Source organism: Drosophila willistoni (genome assembly GCF_018902025.1).
Source record: "Drosophila willistoni isolate 14030-0811.24 chromosome 2R unlocalized genomic scaffold, UCI_dwil_1.1 Seg200, whole genome shotgun sequence".
Taxonomy (NCBI): Eukaryota; Metazoa; Arthropoda; class Insecta; order Diptera; family Drosophilidae; genus Drosophila; species Drosophila willistoni.
The window spans coordinates 6,474,121-6,494,720 of NW_025814051.1; the positions used below are offsets into that span (position 1 = coordinate 6,474,121).

General features: G+C 33.6%; 2 protein-coding genes across 7 annotated transcripts in view; one reads left to right on the forward strand and one right to left on the reverse strand.

The window, feature by feature from the left end:
- The window catches only part of LOC6643735 (protein spire), a 46,288-nt gene extending 28,855 nt beyond the window's left edge, over positions 1-17,433 (forward strand). The window contains exons 4-17 of one of the 6 annotated variants that reach the window (XM_023176393.2): positions 719-828; positions 2,433-2,550; positions 2,632-2,711; positions 7,014-7,144; positions 7,254-7,365; positions 7,758-7,893; positions 12,940-13,013; positions 13,077-13,272; positions 14,760-14,873; positions 15,206-15,399; positions 16,000-16,392; positions 16,453-16,653; positions 16,715-17,067; positions 17,146-17,433. In XM_023176393.2, coding sequence (XP_023032161.1) covers positions 719-828; positions 2,433-2,550; positions 2,632-2,711; positions 7,014-7,144; positions 7,254-7,365; positions 7,758-7,893; positions 12,940-13,013; positions 13,077-13,272; positions 14,760-14,873; positions 15,206-15,399; positions 16,000-16,392; positions 16,453-16,653; positions 16,715-17,067; positions 17,146-17,374 — 2,441 coding nt within the window. In that variant the 3' untranslated portion in view covers positions 17,375-17,433. Of the gene's footprint in view, positions 1-718; positions 829-2,432; positions 2,551-2,631; positions 2,712-7,013; positions 7,145-7,253; positions 7,366-7,757; positions 7,894-10,831; positions 11,337-12,939; positions 13,014-13,076; positions 13,273-14,354; positions 14,418-14,759; positions 14,874-15,205; positions 15,400-15,999; positions 16,393-16,452; positions 16,654-16,714; positions 17,068-17,145 lie in introns of those variants that run through there. The other 5 variants (XM_002066348.4, XM_023176394.2, XM_023176398.2 and 2 more) reach the window with 5 other exon arrangements.
- A 1,346-nt stretch (positions 17,434-18,779) lies between these two features.
- LOC6643736 (la protein homolog) lies at positions 18,780-20,219 on the reverse strand. Its single transcript, XM_002066349.4, has 2 exons — positions 19,142-20,219; positions 18,780-19,083 (listed from the first exon to the last, which is right to left on the reverse strand). The coding sequence occupies exons 1-2, from the start codon at positions 20,159-20,161 to the stop codon at positions 18,889-18,891; spliced, it is 1,215 nt and encodes a 404-aa protein (XP_002066385.1). The 5' UTR covers positions 20,162-20,219; the 3' UTR covers positions 18,780-18,888.
- Between the last annotated feature and the right edge of the window lie 381 nt (positions 20,220-20,600).

A 20,600-nucleotide genomic window follows, 5' to 3' on the forward strand; every position in this document is an offset into this window, starting at 1 on the left:
ATTGAAATTTGAAATTTGACAAGGGGGGAATATAGTCAAATATAATTCTAAGAATAATAAAAAATAGAAAATTATCAAATACAGATTTTTGGAAAACAATTGGTAAGAATTGCAGAAGCGGTCTCCTACCGCTACCCAGTGTGTTCGACTAAATATTAATTAGATATTATATTATTTAGATATTATATTTCCAATAGTATTGTTTCTATCTTTTAAGCAATAAACTGTGTATTTAGTAAAAACTTTTTGTTTACAAACAGATTAGGTATATACAGGTATATATATATAAATTTTAAACGACAGACTAATAGAGAGTACAAAATGATGCTTAAATTTTTTTAGTATTAATTCAAACTAGTCAAGTTAAAATGATCTAAGAATTAAAGCTCAATAAGGCAATCCTATCATATCAAAAAGTAATATTGTGAAATACATTTGTATGAATTGAACAACAATTGATGATTCGTCAAATACGATAAAAGCAGACATCACCCTTAAGGAATTCAGAAGGTTATTTCCCCAGATAAATTTGAATATATTCATAAAAAGAATCCCCTTAGTATGATATCAGTTTGTACTGTATTTACATATATTTAGGGAAGGTCAATTCAAATCGTATAAAATGAGTCACAAAGACTACAAATATATTAAGAAATAAAATAAAATAAAATTAAAGTACATTTTAATATTTAAAATTTATCATCTTTATACTTATCAGAGAATGACGAAGACTGCATTGATGAAGGCATTGACGAGGGCGATAAACGCTGGGATGATGATGCCGAGGAAGAGCGAAATCACACCAAAGAACTAGACTATATAATTGAGGTAAGTTTTATTTTTAAGTAAGAACTGAAAGTATTTACAGAGATTATTTTGTGACTTGTATTCCATTCCCTCTCCAAATCTCTATTATTCTATGTGACCTCTTGACCAGGCATTAGACTATAAGTTTTTTGCATTGTATGCAACTAAAAATAAAAAAATAGGAAAACAAAACTTGTTTGACAGTCAGCAGCAACAACGAACGGGTAAATGTATCTATTAGATACTTGTTGTATCTGTAACGGCCGCTAACCACATAAACTGGCTCAAATTGGCCCCGGGTTCTAGATCAAGATTTCAAATTGCAACTCGATTACACTTTGTTGTGGCATATTAAATAACCGAAATAACCATAACCACAATTTCGTAATAGGAAATCACAAATCACACTGATCATCAGTCTCCAAGTCTAGATCAATTTAAATTATATCTATTTCTCGGTTTTCACAGTCAAATGCGTTGTAGGAATTTATATTTTTGTTGCTGCATCCACATTGAAGAAGAGCACAAGTGCATCCGCAATAAGATCGATTTGGATCGTATCAAATAATTTAGCTAACTTTGGCATTGAGGCGTGTGATAAACAACACTTTGTCTTGCTTCAGTGAATCGGCTGTGGATGAAACGAAGACTGAAAAGGAGGATGAACCAAAGTCCGTGGTGGGGGAGAAGAAAACCTTGTCTAATGAGCCACTTTATAGAATTGACACATTGCTGTCAAGCAACACTGAACACTAACCGCCACTGTACCGTTCCGTTCTCCTTTAGACAATGTCTCCTACTCTCTTTACCCTCACCATCATAAGTTGTGCAATTTTTTCCACTTGTCTGACTTTTCTAGCATATCAATGGGGGAAAACAAAAGCAACAAAAACAACAACAACAACAACAAAAGCAACTAATGTGTACAAATTTGCATTTGCATTAGACTCCTTTTCATGTTGGTTCAGGTGTTATCTTTTCACAAAAGCGGTAACAAAAAAAATTTTGGCCTAGTTTGACTCAAAAAGAGATGCTTTTTCCTGCTATTGAACTTTGCTGCAATTTGTTCAAATTTCGAACTCGAAAAACCTGAAATTTTCTAAATAGTTCAATAGATTGATTGTTGTTGAAGTAAATTATAAAAGGGGACAGTATTTAAATGTTTTGAAATTCTACAATTTGACTATCCAACCTCTTTTAAATTAGTTTTAACTAATATTTTCTCTTTGTGTATATTATTTTTTTGACAGAAACTTACAAATTAAACATTTATCAGATTTTTCTAGCTGTATAATATCTTGGTAATTTTCATTTATCCAAGATATTCAAAATATGACCAAATATTTACAATTATTTTTCATTTAAAATTCCCAATTATTCTACAATTAGAAAAAACCAAAGAAAGTTTATATTAATGTTAGAAGAACTAAAATAAAAATAAGAAATAAACTTTAAAATATTTCAACTTTTAAAGTTAATTTTAAAAGCCAATTTACGTTTACAAAAATTATATCTATTATCTTTACTATTCTTAGAAGGCATAAAATTCTGACTACAATATTTTACAAACATTTTTCTTATAATTATTTTATTATTATTATTTTATGTGATTTTTTTTTTTATAGACCTGTAGAAAACATATCGAGCCCGCTTTACCTGAGAATCATTACAAGGCCGTTTGTCGAGCTTTGGTTACCGAAACAATAGAATTACGCATTTTCCTGCAACAAGTTCTAAATAATGGTAAGTTATTATAATTAAACAAGACATTGATTTAACTTGGCTTTCACTTCCGTCTATTGTTATTCCTTTTTTAATTTATAGGTGCCGCAAAACTAATCAAAGCATCAGAATCATCTCAAACCACTCAACAAGAATTGGCGAAGCTGGGCTTCAATGATTGGGTAAGTTCAGTTTTATTATGCAATAAACATATAACACAACGGCAAACAAAAACAAAAGAAAAAAAAGTAAGAAACCAAACCGTTAATGGAATTTAAAGTGGGCCTACCTCACCATCAACCACTAGACTCAGCTAGCCATCATCATCATCAAAATTGAACTATTTCATACTCTTAAATTCACTTTTTTTGTTTCTTTCCTTGGTGCTTTTTTTTTTAATTTTAATAATTGGCCTGCGGCAAAATCTGCGGCTTCCTCCTAATGAGTTTGGCCCATATATGCGAAAAATTTATCCAATATTTTTATGGTCGTATATTTCTATTAGACGAAATGACCTTTGCGTCATTGAAAATGCCGAGGCCAGAGCCAAAAGGAATTCACTCATCACCTCTCCATACACTCATTGAGACACACACGCAAATTGGCCAAACACGCAAACTTAAAACGACAAAAAAACAGCACACAAAAAAAAAAAAAAGTAAAATAAATGTGGTGAGCAAAAACACAAAAAAAAGTGTATTATCAAATTAAAACTAGATCTGGTTCAGGCCAGAAACCTGAAAAGTTATCTGATATATGGAAAAGATAAATTCGTTTGCACCAAAGTTTTCAGCAACCAAGCAAACCAGAAAAATTCTAAACTCCTTGACTTGAAGCGGCAAAAGGTGCATGAAACTTTGTTTCAAATTAACATGGTCTGACTAATTTGCACAAATGTTAAAAACAAAAACAAACTCAATTCTAATGAAATATATAAACAATTTATCAATTTGAGTTTTGTTTTTGCGTTTTAATTACAATTGAATAAATTTTATAACCAAAAAGTTTTTTCATATAAATTAACGAACTTATGTTTCAAAATAAATTTATTGACTTTTCAAGAAATATATTATTTATCTATGACACAATTAAATTCATAAATTAAGCAAACTTCCTTGATTTTAAAATGAATTTCCATGTTGAAACTACTAAATATTGTCTCTTAATTAACCAAATAAGCATTATTTAAGTAAAACTTCAACACACAAACTAAACGATTAAATGATGTACAAATTTGTTTCTTAATGCAAACATTTTTTTAATTTGTTTGTCTACAGTTTATCTTGGCAAACAATTCAGAAAATGACCATCTTTAACATTAACAATTTGCTAGACAATTACGTACAAATTGATTTCGCATTGGAAAATATTTCAACAAATTTGTTTGGTCTTTAGTTTAAATATGGAAAAAACATACTTTTGATATAGAGACAAACGCTTTTAGCTTAAATTTCTGTATCTTTGTTACAAGTAAAATATTATTATTATTGTGTTTTCCTACCTTATTATAGTTTTTTTTATATGTATAATAATGCACTTAGCCAATATTTGTATAGAAATAAAACTAAACTTTACTGCGTCCTAAATTTAAATAAATTTTACGGACCTTATATAAACAAACATATTCGACTTGACAAAAAGCAACAAATTAATTACAGAACTAAATAGAAATGGGTAAAAAGAGTAAAATAATCAACAGATTATGAAATATCAGGATGGATTTTATTAAAACGTTCAACAATTCTTGGAACAATTTTTTAGTTAAAATCATAGAAAATATTTTAGATCTTTACGAAAAGACTTGGGTAACGAATTTTTTTTATATTATATCTTTGACAGCTTGAAATAAGCATTAGCTTAACGTTATATGATATTTAGGACTAAGAAGTTTATCTATTAAAAAACACAATTATATTTAAATGAAAATCAGTTAAATTATAATCAGTTTACAGTAGTTTCTGAAAATATTCTCCTCATATGTCCACTGTAAGTTGGACTTCTTTGCCCCAATGTTTGTTTTAGATATTTGACTGAAAATTATTCACAGTTCAAATGTTCCGACTGTGGTTTCCTCCTCCTCTCCTACTCCTAACTCTGGAGATTGCTTTTTTTGGCACACGTCAACTTTGCATGTTTGGCGAAAAGAAATGAAACCGCAAAACATTGAAATCTTTGCGTGACAGAGGACATATCTATCAACCAGATATCTCTGGAGTCTCACGCCATAAATGTAATTAAATAAATAGACTATAAATATATAGTAGCAACATCTATATCTTTTTCACTTTCTGATTTTTTTGTGTGGTTTGTTTGGTGTATGTGTGTGTGTATGAAAGAGTGTGTAAGTGTGCTTGTGTGTTGGCCAATTGCCCAATTAATTCCCCCTTGACAGTTGGTGCAATTTCATAGGTCTTAATGTAAAGTTTTGATTAAAAATTTTCTTATCGGTATCAGAAAACTTGTTTGATAACGTTCTTATTGTCTATGACTTCTGCGTATATTCTGCATTTTGCTTTTGACTTCACTTTTATCAATTCTTCTTCAACTGTTGTTTTGTTTTGTTGCTGGCTGTTGTCGTCTCAGCATTTTTTATGATTTTTAGTTTTTGTTGTTCTCGGAAACGAAACAGCCTTCAGAATGTCACACGGAATCACCGGAACGACAATAGACTCTGAGTACTTACCCACGCGATATGCGAAGGTTTCTTATTTTTTAATCTAAGCCCTCATTTCCGAATAATGCTATGCAACTCTTTGTTTCAGTGTATGTGTGCGCTTATTCGTGAGTGTGTATGTGGGGGGTGAGGGAGGTCAATTGTTTATTCAACTATTTGCAACAAATTTTTGAGATGCTCACTTTAGATTTGTAACAATTGAATGGACAGACAGACAGATTTAGATCAACACTTCACCTATTACCATTTGTTACTTACAGTTGAAGAACTTGGACCTGAGAACCCAACAGGTTGTAAAAATCAGCTAATTTTAAAATTTATAAAACAAGACGTGTATATAACTTATTAATTCACAAAATTAAGACAGCATCTTCTGTTGAAATTTCATGATCATTCTTACTAATTTTGATTTTCACGTTTACTCCCTTTGTAATTTTTATGAACTTGTCTTGTTCATTAAACAATCGACTGAAAATTTTCCAAGTCAGTTGTAATTTATATGACCATCAGTTCATCAAGTAGCAAATAGTTCTTTATAGTTTTAATACTTCAATTTTTTTCCACTTTGGAGTAATATTAACTTTCGATTGTGAATAGTTTCTTAAGAAATGGTGACTCCCCATTAACTTCCATCTGTACAATTATCTGTAATTGTAATTTAATGTTGCTTACTATTCCTTTATTACCATGATCAATTTCCATTTCCAAGCGTTTTAAGCTATTTCATCAAGCATATCCAAAACATAAACTGCATTTTCCTATCTACAACGAACCGAAAAAGAAAAACAAAAAACAGGCCTATGTTTCGCTTTGGTGCCTCTTACTATGAAGCCGACGTAGCTGACGATGACGATGATGATGATGATCTGGGCCAACTTGTATGCTAATTCATCTGGATGACTGACAGTTCCAAAAACACAACCTCCAAAGCACTCAAACACATAAGCTATATTTCATGCATAAAACTCAACTCTCTTCCGGAAGCTGGAACCTCCCCCCGCTCCCGTCTTTGCCGTCTTTAAAATGGAATGCATTAATTGAAGCATGTCGCGGCATCTTCAATTCGCTCCCTGCCTCATTTTGCATGTTTAATGAGCGAATTGTCTCAAAATTTATTGCTGCCAATTGTTAGTTGTGTGATTATGGGAGAGAGGGAGGAGTAAAGAAAGAGGAAATCAGGAAAAACCACACACTGAAGTGATGGAAATGGAAAGTGAAAATGCGAATAGCTATGTTACATATGCGTCTATAGTTAACCCCGCCTCTTATCTCTTAACTCTACTCATTGTGTGCTAAATAGTTTTCCTGTCTCCCAACTTACAATTTCCATATTACTCATACGCACAGTTAACTAACTAACTTGTCATGTCTCAGGCCCCAAACAAAAACAATTGGATTGATTTCAAAATGATCCAACTTATAACAAATTAAAATAAAATATTTATTTTGTAACGGGTCTGACAACATCAAAAGGAATAAGGAAAGAGAGCAGAAAATAAAGGCGAAATGTTGATTAAATTATTCAATTGCTGACAATTTCCTTCTTTCAATTGACTTATGACTTGCTTAAGACAGCTCGAAATTTCAGTCATGTGAGAAATATCGATATTAAAAATTATTTGAAATGATGATGATGGTAAGCCATTTTTATTTAAACTTAGATCTCTTAAGATGAGCTGAATTTGAAATTACATATTTTACTCTTTAGTGGTTCAACAATTTGACTATCCCAAATCAATGTCTTAAACACATTAAACTACTCGATTTTAGGGTTTAAAATACTTAAAGACCATTGTGTTTCTTATTTCAGGCTCGCTTTTGGGTGCAAGTGATCGACGAACTGCGGCGTGGTGTACGCCTGAAGAAGAGCAACTATGAACGGACACCAATTGAATACGAGTTGACGCCCTATGAGATACTCATGGGTGATATACGAGCCAAGTAGGTTATATAGAATTCCCATCATTATTTCATCAATCTCAGATGGTCTCAGTTGGTCATCAATAAATATTTTTAACAACGAATTTCTCTCATTTTTCCTAATTCACAGAAAGTATCAATTGCGCAAAGTAATGGTCAATGGTGATATACCGCCGCGTGTTAAGAAAGATGCCCATGCCATGATATTGGAGTTCATCAGGTCACGGCCGCCATTGAAGAAGGTGGGTAGCAGCAGCATAAGCAGCAGCAGCAACGGCAATGGCAGTAAAGTCGAAACGCCGACAACTACTACTGGCCCCAATCTAACCAAATCCAAAGGCATAACCGCAATCCAAATGAATCCAAGTCCCAATAACAAAATCGAGTATCCAATTTAACTTTCCCTTCTTCATCTTCCCTCCCACTCACTCTTCCACTCTTTGTCACACTCACACACCATCTACCTTACTCTGTCGCTCTTCACATCTCTGCTGTGTGTTCGTCAAGAAAATTTAATTTTGTTTTAATAAAAATTGAAATTGTTGTCTGTAACTCATTTTTGCATTACAAATTGTTGTTGATTTACCTTTGTTTGTTTGTTTTTTTGTTTGGAAAATAATATTTATATATATAGGCCTCGGAGCGTCAATTGGGGCCGCCATTGTTGAAGTGCATCCCATCGCCGAGAGAACAATTACTGGAGTCGATCCGACAGGGAACGGAACTGAAACAAATTACACCACCAAAACCACCAACATTGAGAGAAAGATGTAAGTTACATTTTTCTATATACGAAATTACTAAGATGAATTTCTAAAATTTTATATTTTTGAAATAACATTTAATAAAAACTTCAAAAAGATAGCAGATCATTTCTATGGGGACAACTTTTTAAAAGGCCTATGTTTAGAAAGATATCTTTTTTGATCCAAATATGTATATATATTTTTGATGAGATAATTTTATACGTTTAGACCACAATTTAATGGCAGGTCTTAAAAGTATGGAGGTTCTATAAAATGTCAGATCAAAAATCAGGCGTCAAACCAAAAGAGTCCACATTATGTACATTATATCTCTCATTATTGGGAATGTTTCTAACATTAACCATTAAAACAATTTTAAAAATCATTTTTACAACTTACCACATTTACAAATCGTGTCGTACATTTTTTTTTTCGTAGCCAAAAGAATTGTTAGTTACTTTCTGCTTAAATTAAAAAAGAAAAATTCATTAATCCCACTAGGAGTATCTATCCCCATTGTATTCCGTTATTATAATACCCTTAAAAGTCAACATTAATGAACTTTGCTAGATTTTCCGCAAATCTCTAATTACGCCTAACCCAAAATATAAGCAGCAACTCTCCACAGATCCTCCCAAAAAAAAAAAAAAAACAGATACCAAAAAAGATGAAAAACACACTTCCATTCAATGTCAAAATTCATGGGATTTCCATCTCTCTTTGCCTCGTTGTGTTTGGGTTGTTAGAGTTGTTGGTGTCGTCGGTGCCTCTCTGTGTTGTCATCATCGATTTCAAATTTTAAACGCCAAACGCCCATAAATTGCTGTTGTCAATGGTCCAAAGTCATCTCCAAAATACAGACAGTTTGGGGTAGAGAGAGATAGAGAGGGAAAAGGGGGGAAAACGAAAAACTTGTTAGCCGCAAAAAAACTTTTCACCGCTGGCACTTGTCTCGTTGCATCTCCGATTGCTACTCAGCCTCCCTGACTCTATCTTTCTCCGTTTGTTTGTCCAATTTTTGCAATAGCGCAGCGCGCATGCCAACATAGATCAAAAACGGCAACATTTCAGCAAAGAGACGGAGAAAGAGAGAGCCCCGCTTTTAGCCCCCTCCACCTATATATGCACCCAACCTCATTGCTGAAGGAAGCGTGCAAAATTGTGACACACAAAGATAGCGACAACCGTTGAGGCAACAAGCCAGCCAGCCAGCTAGAGGTAACACGACAACAAGCAACAACCTCACCTTAAACTCAGACTCAGCCACAGCCACGAGGTTTGTTGTTGGTTTTTGGTTTTTCAAAGTTGATTTTTGTGTGGGAATATCTCTTTTTGTCAATGCAGCTGCTGACCAAAATCATATTACCAAAAATACATACAACAAATTTGTCACGTTGCAAATACTTAATAAACCTATATTCAAATAAACATATGGTAGTAGTCATCTAACTGGGCTAGTAGAGTTTCTTTAACACAAGTTCTATAGGTTTTTCCTCAATTGTCATTTGAACAGCAAATTAAATTTGCTTTGCTTCAACTTATTGATTTTTGTTTCACCTGCAGCAATGTGTAATACAAATGCAACAATTAAAGTGTTAATACATACATAGTTTAAAAAAGATATGCAAACATTTTTCAATCCTTAATCCTTTCTTTTATGCATTTTTTGATTAATGACATTTGACATTAATTGATTTTCTATTACAAAAACATAAAAATCATCGCTGAGGGCTAAACCCTCTAAGACTTAAAAAGCAAATTACGATATTTTCAAAAATTTTATATCCTGAGATTAGTTTAAATTATTTGGCAAATTAATTTACGTTCAAAAATTTTGTGGAACCTAAAAAAAAATTCCAAAATCATTAGCTTTCATTTTTTATTCAATTAAATTACAATCGATTAAAAACTAGCAAGGCTTATAAGGTTAAGAATGTAATTACAGACAGGTCCCAACTTGAAAAACCATATGTTTGTTGTGACCATATGTTTTATTAGTTACATATACATATTAACCACGAACTGCTTTAATTTTTCCAAGCCAGGCTTTAAAAGCTTTATCCACCAGCTGAAAAGTGGGCAACAGATTTCTATTTTCAGTCAAAGCAACTTTATTAATCTTTAAAGTATACTCTTAGGTATCATAAAAGCCGTAAGAAAGAACATATGTAGTTCAACATGTTAATCAAAAAAAAAAGTTAATTTTTGAAAAGAATCGAATTAAAACCTTATGTGAAGTTTTCCTTTAAGTAGCTTTTTCATGACTTTAAATTTTTGCTAGCTGTTGACCCAAGTTCAGTAGTGTTAATTGACCTATTTGATTGGTCATAAATTTGTTTTTCCTTTAGAAATTTTTAATCATAACTTTGAAATGTGTTTTTTGTTTGTAAATCCATTAGCCTAATGAAGAAAACTGAATGATGGAAAGAAAACTTGCGATATTCATTTAAATATTGTATTTTCTGTTACGCTTACTCATACATGTTTCCATCACATATGTGATCCAATCCACCCTCTTTTGGCCTTCAAAGGACGTCATTGTCGAATGCCGCCTAATATGTATTAATGACGTCACAAGAGACAGATAAAACATAAACATTTGTTGTTTTCCTCTCTCAGTCGCTCTCTCTCTCTCTCTCTCTCTCTCTATTTCTCTCTGCGCATGAGCTTGCAACGTTTTGAAACAGCTTTTGGGCCATGTTTGAATCCGCTTCAAATCAGTTGACAGTTTCATGTGAAGTCTCAATGGAGACAAATCGGGTTTGGTAGTTAATTTGTTTGAAACTTCGCGGAAAGTTGAATAGAAACTAAAAGAAAATGCTTAAATGACTAATACAACTAATAGAAAAGAGAATGTATTAAATGAAGGGAAAACTATCCAACAATTTGTCGGTCTGTCTGTTAGTCATTTGTGGCCATCCCCCCATTAAAAATCTCTCAAAAGTCAAACAAACCCCAAAAAGAATTGGGGTTGGTTTGTTTCTCATTACAATTTCGGATCGATAACCTGAATGCAACCGTGTAAAGCATATTAAAAAAACAAAAGTGAAAAGGAGCAGCAACAACAAACACACACAACAATAGCAAACCAACAGGCAGACATGTGGATCCATTAAGAGTGAAAAGAAAATTGTCAAGAATTAAAGCAGCAATAAATCTAAAGAAAATCTGTATCCAAATGGATGCCAATTCTATGCCAATGCCAAGTGCCAAGCGCTCAACGGCTGCTTCCGTGTTCAAATCTCATCATATTGTCCGACATGCGGATATTGTCGATATGGCCAGTGATGCCTCACTCTATTGTGGCAATGATGGTGACCAGCAGCAGCAGCAGGAACTGCACCAGGAGCAATCTTCACCAGATGCAGCTGGGAATGCTCCACAACCGACGCCACGACCAGCTCCACGTGCCACAGCGGCTAATCCGCCAACACCCAAACCACGTCAGGCCATCAAATCATCAAAAGGTAGTGGTAGAAGCCTCAAGGAAAATCATTTTACTTTTGACCTGGTTTACATAAAGGTTGAATGAAAAGTGCCGGGACCATAAGGTTGGGGGAATGAACGAAATGAAAGAGTGATGGGAGTCAACAACAGCATGTGTGCTTAAGGAGTTATTTGAGCCACTTTAGACAGTGCTGCCTTTTCATTATGATCAAAATGATGATGATGATGATGATGCCCGCAGTGGATGGGGTAATGACTGCAACTTTGTCTCTCGCAAAACATTTAACTGTCATTAAAAGTAGGCAAACACCTAGATGACCTAGTATATACACTTTCATTTGGTTTTATTTCATAATGAGAAATTTTGTTTTAATCGATTTTAAGCATTTAGAAGCTAGTCTCCAAGGGACTTATAACATTTATCTAAAGCATATACTTTTAATTCACATGTTCTTATAAGAACACTGAGACATGTTCTTGCAAAAATATGGTGCATTTTTATTTCATGATTCTGATAAGCATTATCTCAATTTGGTGAAGTGATTTATAACTCATAACAAAACTCTTTCCCTCGTAGGTTTCTTCAGAATTTTGATTATGTTATCAAATGAAATCATATAAATTAAACTATGTTAATCTATAATTTATCAAACCTTTGAGTTCTTTAGTCGTCTTGAGACTTTTGAAGTTGAATATAAAACAAAGATATTTCGATATTTATCAAAGAATTTTTTTTTGTCATTTTCGACATAGAGCTTAAAAAGGTTAATATTCAACCCCAACTACAATATCTTTCTATCCGAAAAACCAAATAAAACTATTATTCACTTATTATTTTATTTTTTTGTTAGCTAATCCAAATGAAATTTCAAAACCCTCAAAATAAATGTAGTGAAGCATTTTAGTTAAATTTATAAACTTAAACCATATATCAATCCATTTTTGGTTTTGAATTTTAGTCCGAAAGTCTTTCAATGAGTTTATGCAACGAAGACTATGTTCATAAATACAATTGGAAAAAAATCTAATTGACTAACAAACTCTCAAAAGATTCCAATTTGTCACATTAATTTACAAATTTGGTTGACAGACTTGTTGAACAATTTGTATTAACCATTGTGTTAGCTGTTTAGCCCTAAGATAGAGCCTCGAGCTCTTTGAGTTTGTCATAGCAAGTTGATTTTACTGTTCGACCTTTTCCGTTTGTAGCTGAAACATTGCACAAGACTTTTTTTCTTTACGTAGAAGCATAAAGTGCGTCAGGTTTTAACGGTTTTAGTTTAATGGTTAGTAAAAAAACAAAAACCAACTTAGAAAAATAATGTAAAGAAAAAACAACACTAAAACACTTTCAGAAAGTAAGGGGAAAGGAGAACCCGATCATGATTTCAGGTCGCCTCAACATAATTGCGCAACATCACTGTGTAATGACAGAGTGATGGCAAGAAAGAAGCAGGTTTTAGGTCTATAAGAAATTCTCCCATAGTCTGTTTACATTGTATAATCTAATCACAATGTGTTCCCCACCCTAAACACCTCCCCTTAGGCTCCTATGTGTCACATATATTTTTCCCAGCGAGCATGTACATTAATTAAACATTGTCTTCTTTTTATCATTTGCAGTGCTTCCAAATGCAAACTCTACATTATCACGTTCCAGACAGAGACTCATCAAAGTGGATTTCTCAAAGTTGCAGGTGAGTGAGAAAGATTTTGAGACCCTTTCCATTGTACGTTATATTAATCTCCTTTTGTGATAGGACGACGAGCATATCTTCGATGAATCAAGCCTGAGCAGCTCCAATTCCATACATCCACATCACCATCATCATCATCATCATCTGTCGGAATACCATCGCTGCTCACAGCCCAAAATGCCACCATATCCCATTGGTGGCTATATAATAGGCAGTCAGGCGAGACCAGATTGTGAAGCGATGCGACCAAGACGCACAAGTGAGTTTGAAAATCTTAAAAAAAAAATCCATATGTATTTATATCTAAACATATCTAAGCACAAAGTGGGTGAAGGAAATGTGATATAGCTGAAATAGTTTCGAATTAAGAATGCAATTGCAAATATCTCTACTTGAAAAGTCACAATTATTTTAGATTTGACCTTGAACCCAGATGTTCCGAATCAATAACTATTTTTCAATTAGCATTAGGAATGCCAAGTGTGGTACTTTAGAAACTAATTCCTTTACTGTCTTAACGTTTGTTTTATTTATTATATTTATTTAATGAAGTATATACTATATTAAGATGAGCAATCTATCAATCAATTATATTTATTAGAGAAAAAAGTAACTATTTTATAAAGTGTTTATAGAAAAAGTGCTGCAATATTTAATTTGAAGTCCAAATAAAAAAAAATTTTGGTTATAGCAGTACAGATTAAATTAGTACTTACTCATGCAACCAAAGCCGAAAGGTGACAGTACTTTAAAAATTCTGTACCAAATCAATTAGACAATTTAACTACATGTGTACTGAAATAAGTACGATGAGTAGGTTAAAATTAAAAGCCTATGTTAGATGTTCATTCTTAATCTACTTTCGGAGGAATACTGATACACTCATTTGAAAATATTGTCACATTTCCATTTATGTATGTAAATTAATGTACTTAAAGATTTTAGCAAAAATGCTTTACTATCACAAGTGGATTTTATAATAAGAAATCTATTAATTCAAATAAAGGAATTTTTAATAAGTTAGGACTTTACTCGGGTATATATTAGGTTCTATTTTGAGCAGAAAAGAAAGCAATAGTTTTTGCCATCTTATTGTTAGATTAGAAAAGTTTAACCAAAATTTCTATTCAATCGCACTAAATCTTCCCCACTCTGTGTGCACTCTGTATATTCTTATATATTATCAAATTTTTTTCTTATAATCTTAACTATTATTAAGTGGTTTCAGTTTCTTTATTATTATTTAATTTACTTTCCTTTTTATTTATTTATTTCTTATCCTTTTTACCTTACCAAAACAAACACAAAAATAAATAATATACATCCCTTAATTGCAAAAAGGTATTTGATCGTTTTTTTAAGTTCCTTAAACTGGTGATTTTGAAAAAAGCGCTAATTTAACTTATTAAACCTTTTTATTAAATGTATTAAAAACAAAAACACGCACTAAGAACAAAATAAGTACACCAAATTAAATTAAATTGATGAAATTTGTTTTTGGGTTATGGCGAAAGCACACACACACACACACACATACATAGACACAACCACGCCCACAGACAAACACAAAAAATCTCGAATTATTTGTAAAAAAAAAAAGTCAAAAATGCTTTAAATAATTAAAATAAAATTATTGATATAAAAACTTAAATATATGTATGAATATATTTTCAATTTCGATCATAAAAAAAAACGAACAAAAAATAATTTGCCTGAAAAAAATCCAAAACGATTAAATAAATTAAGCAACAGTGGAGCAGCCAATGAAGCAACATGAGCAGCAGCCACAAGTTCATCCACAAGCTGAGCAATCCTTAATACAGGACGACATAAACAAATTCTACGATAATGCCTTGGAATGTAAATATTATTCGATAATTCCAAATCATTTTGCTTTTCTTCAACAAACAGACAAAAAGAAAAACAAAATTCAATAAAAGCGCTCATTAAATCCTCACACACACACACACACACACTAAAAACACACGCACTTCGCACCACTCAACCAAACAACCACCCACCACCAAACCACAGCTTCGCACACATTTAAACATTATCAACTTTTCCACTATTTTCTATATATAACTTTATACATTAAATACATACATATCCCCCCAACCGTCCACCCGTATTTGTGATTGACCATATTAACTAACGCTTTTGTCTTTACTCTCTATGTCCTTTCTGTATAGCCTACGACCTGGCCACGCAATCTGAATCGAAACGTAGCTCCCTGCGTCGTCACACCATTGTGGGTTGTCAGAGTAACTTTGATGAAATGGCCACCGGCACGACAACGACGACGACATCAAGCGGAACGAGTATAATGACGCATTCAATGCCGCCCACACGTCCCGAATCCCGTCAATCGGATGGCCTAAAAGAGGTATGCACGTTCCACTTGTATTCCAGCATTAACTTATGTCGTGAATCGAAGTAGTTTTTCAAAGCTAATTGCCATTACAATGGGTACCTAATAGAAATAAAGTCTGTAGGATTGTTTTCAAATACCTTGTGATTCAAGTGATGCGATAAATGTAGGTATTTTATAGGCAGTAGTTGTCGACCGTTAAGGCAATTACTTTTTATATGCAATATGCATATAAAAAGTATATATGCTTTTATATGCATTACTTTACAGTATCTTAAAACATATCTTAAAAATATAAGTAAGAATTTTGACAGATTTTCATTCATACCATATTGGAAATCAAATAAGAATTTTGTTGTTTTAATTTTCGAAATTCTAGAAGGGGTTAAATATTTAATATTTTCTTTACTCAAATGTTCTTCAGAATGTATTTTCTTTACTCAAATGTTCTTCAGAATTTAATCTTAAAGTAGTCAAAATATATATATAGGTGCATAGATCATATGTAGTCCTACGGGCTTAAAAAAAATTGATTTTAATTATTAAAAGGCTAACTATGCTAATTTCTTAATGAACATTTTTGATAAACATAATTGTTTTTAATTATTATTCCAGCTATCCAACGATAATCATCATTCCTCATCTCAACAAGCCATGGTGGATCAGCAACAGACTTTGGCAGGGTCAGCTGCTTCCACGGAAAACGCAGATGCAGCTGGTTCAACATCCTCCCTGGGCCCATGGAATAAATCCTTTATGGACAAACAAACGTGGATGGAACGTGGTGATGATCGTCTCTCAGTGACATTGGAGGAAATTGTGCACATACGTTCTGTCATGACCAAAGCTGAATTGGAGGGTTTACCCATGGATGTTCGCGTCAAGGAGGATGTTGAAAAGCGTCGTGTTTGCTTTTTATGTCTACGCACAAGATTCTCATTCTTTGGACCGTGGGGCATACAGTGTAAGCTGTGTCAGCGCACTGTTTGCGCCAAATGTTATACCAAGGTGAGTTCATTGAGATTTAGCAAATATAACATCTCTCACATCACATCTATCTTCCTGTAGATGCGCATTCCATCGGAACATTTTCGTAATGTTCCTCTTGTATTGATCTCACCTTCATTGCTATCGAGTCCGGCTAGCTCAAATACACCCTCACCATCGCATCATCAGGCTTTGCATGCCAACTCAACGGGCAACATAATGGATGATCAGTTTCCCAAATCCTTAATTGAACGTCTTTTGCGTTCCGAGTCAGAGCGAAAGGTATGAGTAATGGAAAGGGAAAAAGTTTAACGTTGCTTACATTTTTTGTTATTTACTTCAGACTCGCAGCACTGTGGGCAGTGCACCATCATCGCCCAAACACCAAAGATCAAATATGAGCACACCAGGAATTACCATGGGCCCGGGAGCTTCAGCCTCGACAGCACCAGGTCAGGCAGTTGAAGCTCTGCATGATCAGGCAGCCATGTCGGCTTCCTATTCAGCAGCCATGCGAAGGACATCGGGTGTCCAGCAGCATCAATCGCAACCACATCAGCATCATCATCACCAGCAGCAACAGCAGCACTACAACAATGTAAATACCATGTCCAGGAGCATGGAAGGACCCCGCAGTTTGCCGGTGCACAGTCCGGCGCATCGTCCTTTATCTAATAGCAGCACATTGGAAAGAAAGTAAGAAGAAATCTAAAATAAATCTACTTAAATTTAAACCCGAATGGGTTGTTTAACAATTTTTCTCTGTTTTCTCAGATCTCGTTTCCCGCGCGGTTTTGGTCTCTTCTCATCATCGGGCAGCCATTTGGCCACCCATCAAAGCCAAGATACTAAAGAGAATCTACGTGGTGACTTGGTCACCGTTTGCAATGATTGCCAAGGCTTGGTCAATGAGATAACCAGTTCAGTGAAACAAAAACGAAGCTCGGCTAGAAATCGCACCATACAGAATCTCACATTGGATTTAACGCCTGTTTGGAAATAGGCCACGTTAAGAGATAATTCAAAATTGTTAGAAGTGAAAACAAAAAACCAAAATATACATAGATGGACTGTTAAATATTTAGTTTAATCTGCATTGATCAAACATTGTATAAACAAAAAAAAAAAAAGAAACAATAAGATAACAAAAACTACAAACTATATCGAGAAATTTGTCGCTAAAGCGCACCCCCACCATATTATTAATGTAGAAGTTATAATGCTATATATATCCATATATATGTGTAGCTATCTGTATAAATCAAGCCGTTTGCTTGTTCATTGTTTAATGTAAATGTATTAAAAGTCTTCGCAAGTCTTCTAAATGACAAACATGCACACAGATTCAAACAACAACAACAATAATAATAGAAATGAACATTTATATATATATATAATTACATATACATGAATACATATGATCCATATAGAACTTATGCCTTCGATTTAGCATGATGATATGAAAAAGAAAATGAGATAATTATGATAACTAACTGTTGTGAATTGTTGATCAAATTCTATATAAAATGTCTATATTTGTGTTTAACTTAACTGATCGAGAAAATAATCATACAAAAAGAACTTTATCTATATATATATATATCTATGTTAATTAATTTAGTTTTATTCATATTAGTTGCCTTTATTTTTGTTTTAAGTGACCTTTCCTAAAATTGATTGAACTTTATTAATTAATTATTTGAAACTTAATTTATAATATTGTAAAAAAAAGAAAATCATTGAATTAATTTTATTGTTTTTAAGTTCTTTTTTTCATACACACATAAAGAATAAATACACATAGAGAAGAAAAAAAAAACACAACAGAACAAAAAATAAAAAATACTAAAAAATCAATGTCTTATATCAAGAATTAATGGCGTGCTTTTAGGCGCAGTGATAAAGCTGCATGTAGGTTTTTAGAAGCAATTACAAGAAAATGAACGTGGCATACCAATAAGGACAAGGAGCCTAAATAAATGTATAAATTTATTACTTTCCTTTTGTTTCTAATATAAAAAATATCCTTTTTCCTATCCCACAAGAAAATTTTTAAGAAAAGCATTAATAGTGTTTTCTTATATTTTTTTTACAAAATTATATTTTTTATTTCCATTATCGATATTATGAAAGTTCAAATTGTTGAAATTATAATGTTTCTTTATAAATTAAATTTGGGTAATTTTTTTCTGTCAAGTATTTAAAAAAAATAATAATAGAGGAGGTTAATTTTCTCGTATTAATTTTTACAAAACTATATTTTTTATTTCCATTTTCAGTATTTTGAGTGATTTAATCGTTGAAAAAATAGTTTCGTTATAAATTAAATTTTTAGTAGTTTTTTTTCGTCGAGTTTTTCGAAACTTTTGTTGGTTTTTATACAATTTGAAATATAAACAATTTATATATAAAGAAACATAATTTTTCTTTGTTTTGTTTTTCACAGTAATTATTACATGAAAGTGGTAGGGTGGTAAGTGGCTTAAAGCTAAATCCAACTAGAGCTAACAAAACATTTTAGTCCGCACGAGCTTTTTTGGCGCCCGATTTGTGATCGTGGCCCCCATGACGTTTGCGATTGAAACGTTTATTCTTGTTACGTGAGAAATCGCGACGTTTCTTCATGAAATCGATTGCCTTATCCAAAAATTCTTTCTCCTCATCCTCAGTGGCTTTGCGTAGCGTTAGAGAAATTTCATCATTCAATTGGAGCTAAAGAGAGAAAATGTGTTAAAAAGGAAACGGGAATTATTTCATGTGACGAACTTACTTTGCCATCCTCGACTTTCTCCAAATACTTGTCAGCAGCATCGGCCTCAGTGAGCCGCACCGAACCCTTGATGTCACCCTTGTTGAACTCAATATAGGCTATGGGGAAATCCTTGATTTTCTCAAAAGCTTCGCGAATTTCCTCACGTGTTGAAGTGTCAGGAGCTCCCTCGAAAACTACAATAGCATTCTTAGGTAGCTCAATTTGTGGCTCTGGTTTGGCATCTTTCTTCTGATTACTTTTACGTTTTTCTGTCTTCTTTTGGTATTCTTCTTGTTTCTCTTTGAGATAATCGATTTGCCATTTACGTAGCAATTCACGTTCCTGATACAAAATCTTCTCGCCCTCGAGAAACTTTTTGGCCTGCTCCTTGGTTTGGAAGGTGAGGAAAATGCTGCCTTTGAATTTATACGATTTTGTGGGTTTATCGTAATGTTTGCGCATAGTGAGATTTACGACCTTCTCGTAGGGGCTGACGAAATCTAGTAGATCACTCATTTTGGAATCCAGAGGGAAGCCCTTGGCATAGGCTGTACGTTCCTGGATCTCCTTGCGGCGCTCCTCATTGTGTTCGGGTATGGGACGTTCGGGATGACGACGCAACTTCTCTTTGTCCTCACTGACCTGCAGCAGACCCTCACTGGATTTGTTGAGGGCATCGATAATCTCTTGGAAATCTGTGGTCAAAGCGGCCAAGCGCTTGAACGTGATCAAAACTGAGAGGGGCACCCAGCCTTCTCCTCCCTCGCTTTTCTCGATTTGTTCGCGAAGAAATTTATCGCGATTTAGATTGGCATCACCGAAATAGTACTCCACCTGACGTATAATGGCGCGCTCTTGTTTGGTCAAATCCGAATCGGCATCCGCATCTGCATCCGTGTTTTCCGGCTCCGATGCCGGTAGCTCCTTCTCTTCAGTCTTTCCATTCTTGGCTGGTGCTGTTTCCTCCTCCTTTTTCTCTTCCTCCGGCTTCACCTCCTCTTGGGGTTTCTCGGGAACTGCTTCTGCAACGTCAGCCATTATTTCGTCAATATAATTCAAACGTTTTCCAAAAAAGAGTGCAAAAAGCAAAACCAAACACGTGTGCGGCGGGCTATCGATAACATTGACGATAGGTTGGACCATCGATAAGTCAACAGTTACTCATTACGAGCGTATTGACTCTCAAATAAAGGGAAAAGTGATTTTAGCGAACACAACTCCTAACATTATGCAACAGTTTTTTTTAAATTCAGAAAAGTGAATATTGCTAAGAGCTTGTACACCCTTTCAGAGGAAGAAGCCTTTAACAATGTTGTTCACCAAGATAAATATATATAAATAGTTGAAACCCTCGAATTGTAGCATCACAAATGCAAGATTTCAATCAAAAAATGTTTTCTCTCGGTTCCCACGCAGTCAATGTGAATTCAGAATGTTTACTGGGTATAAGGCGAATGAGAGTGACCACTATTTTAAC

Coding starts and splice junctions, on each gene's coding strand:
- LOC6643736 (XM_002066349.4), bottom strand. CDS start 20,161: ATGGCTGACGTTGCAGAAGCAGTTCCCGAGAAACCCCAAGAGGAGGTG. Junction 19,084..19,141: donor AGAAAGTCGAGGATGGCAAA/GTAAGTTCGTCA, acceptor TTCTCTCTTTAG/CTCCAATTGAATGATGAAAT.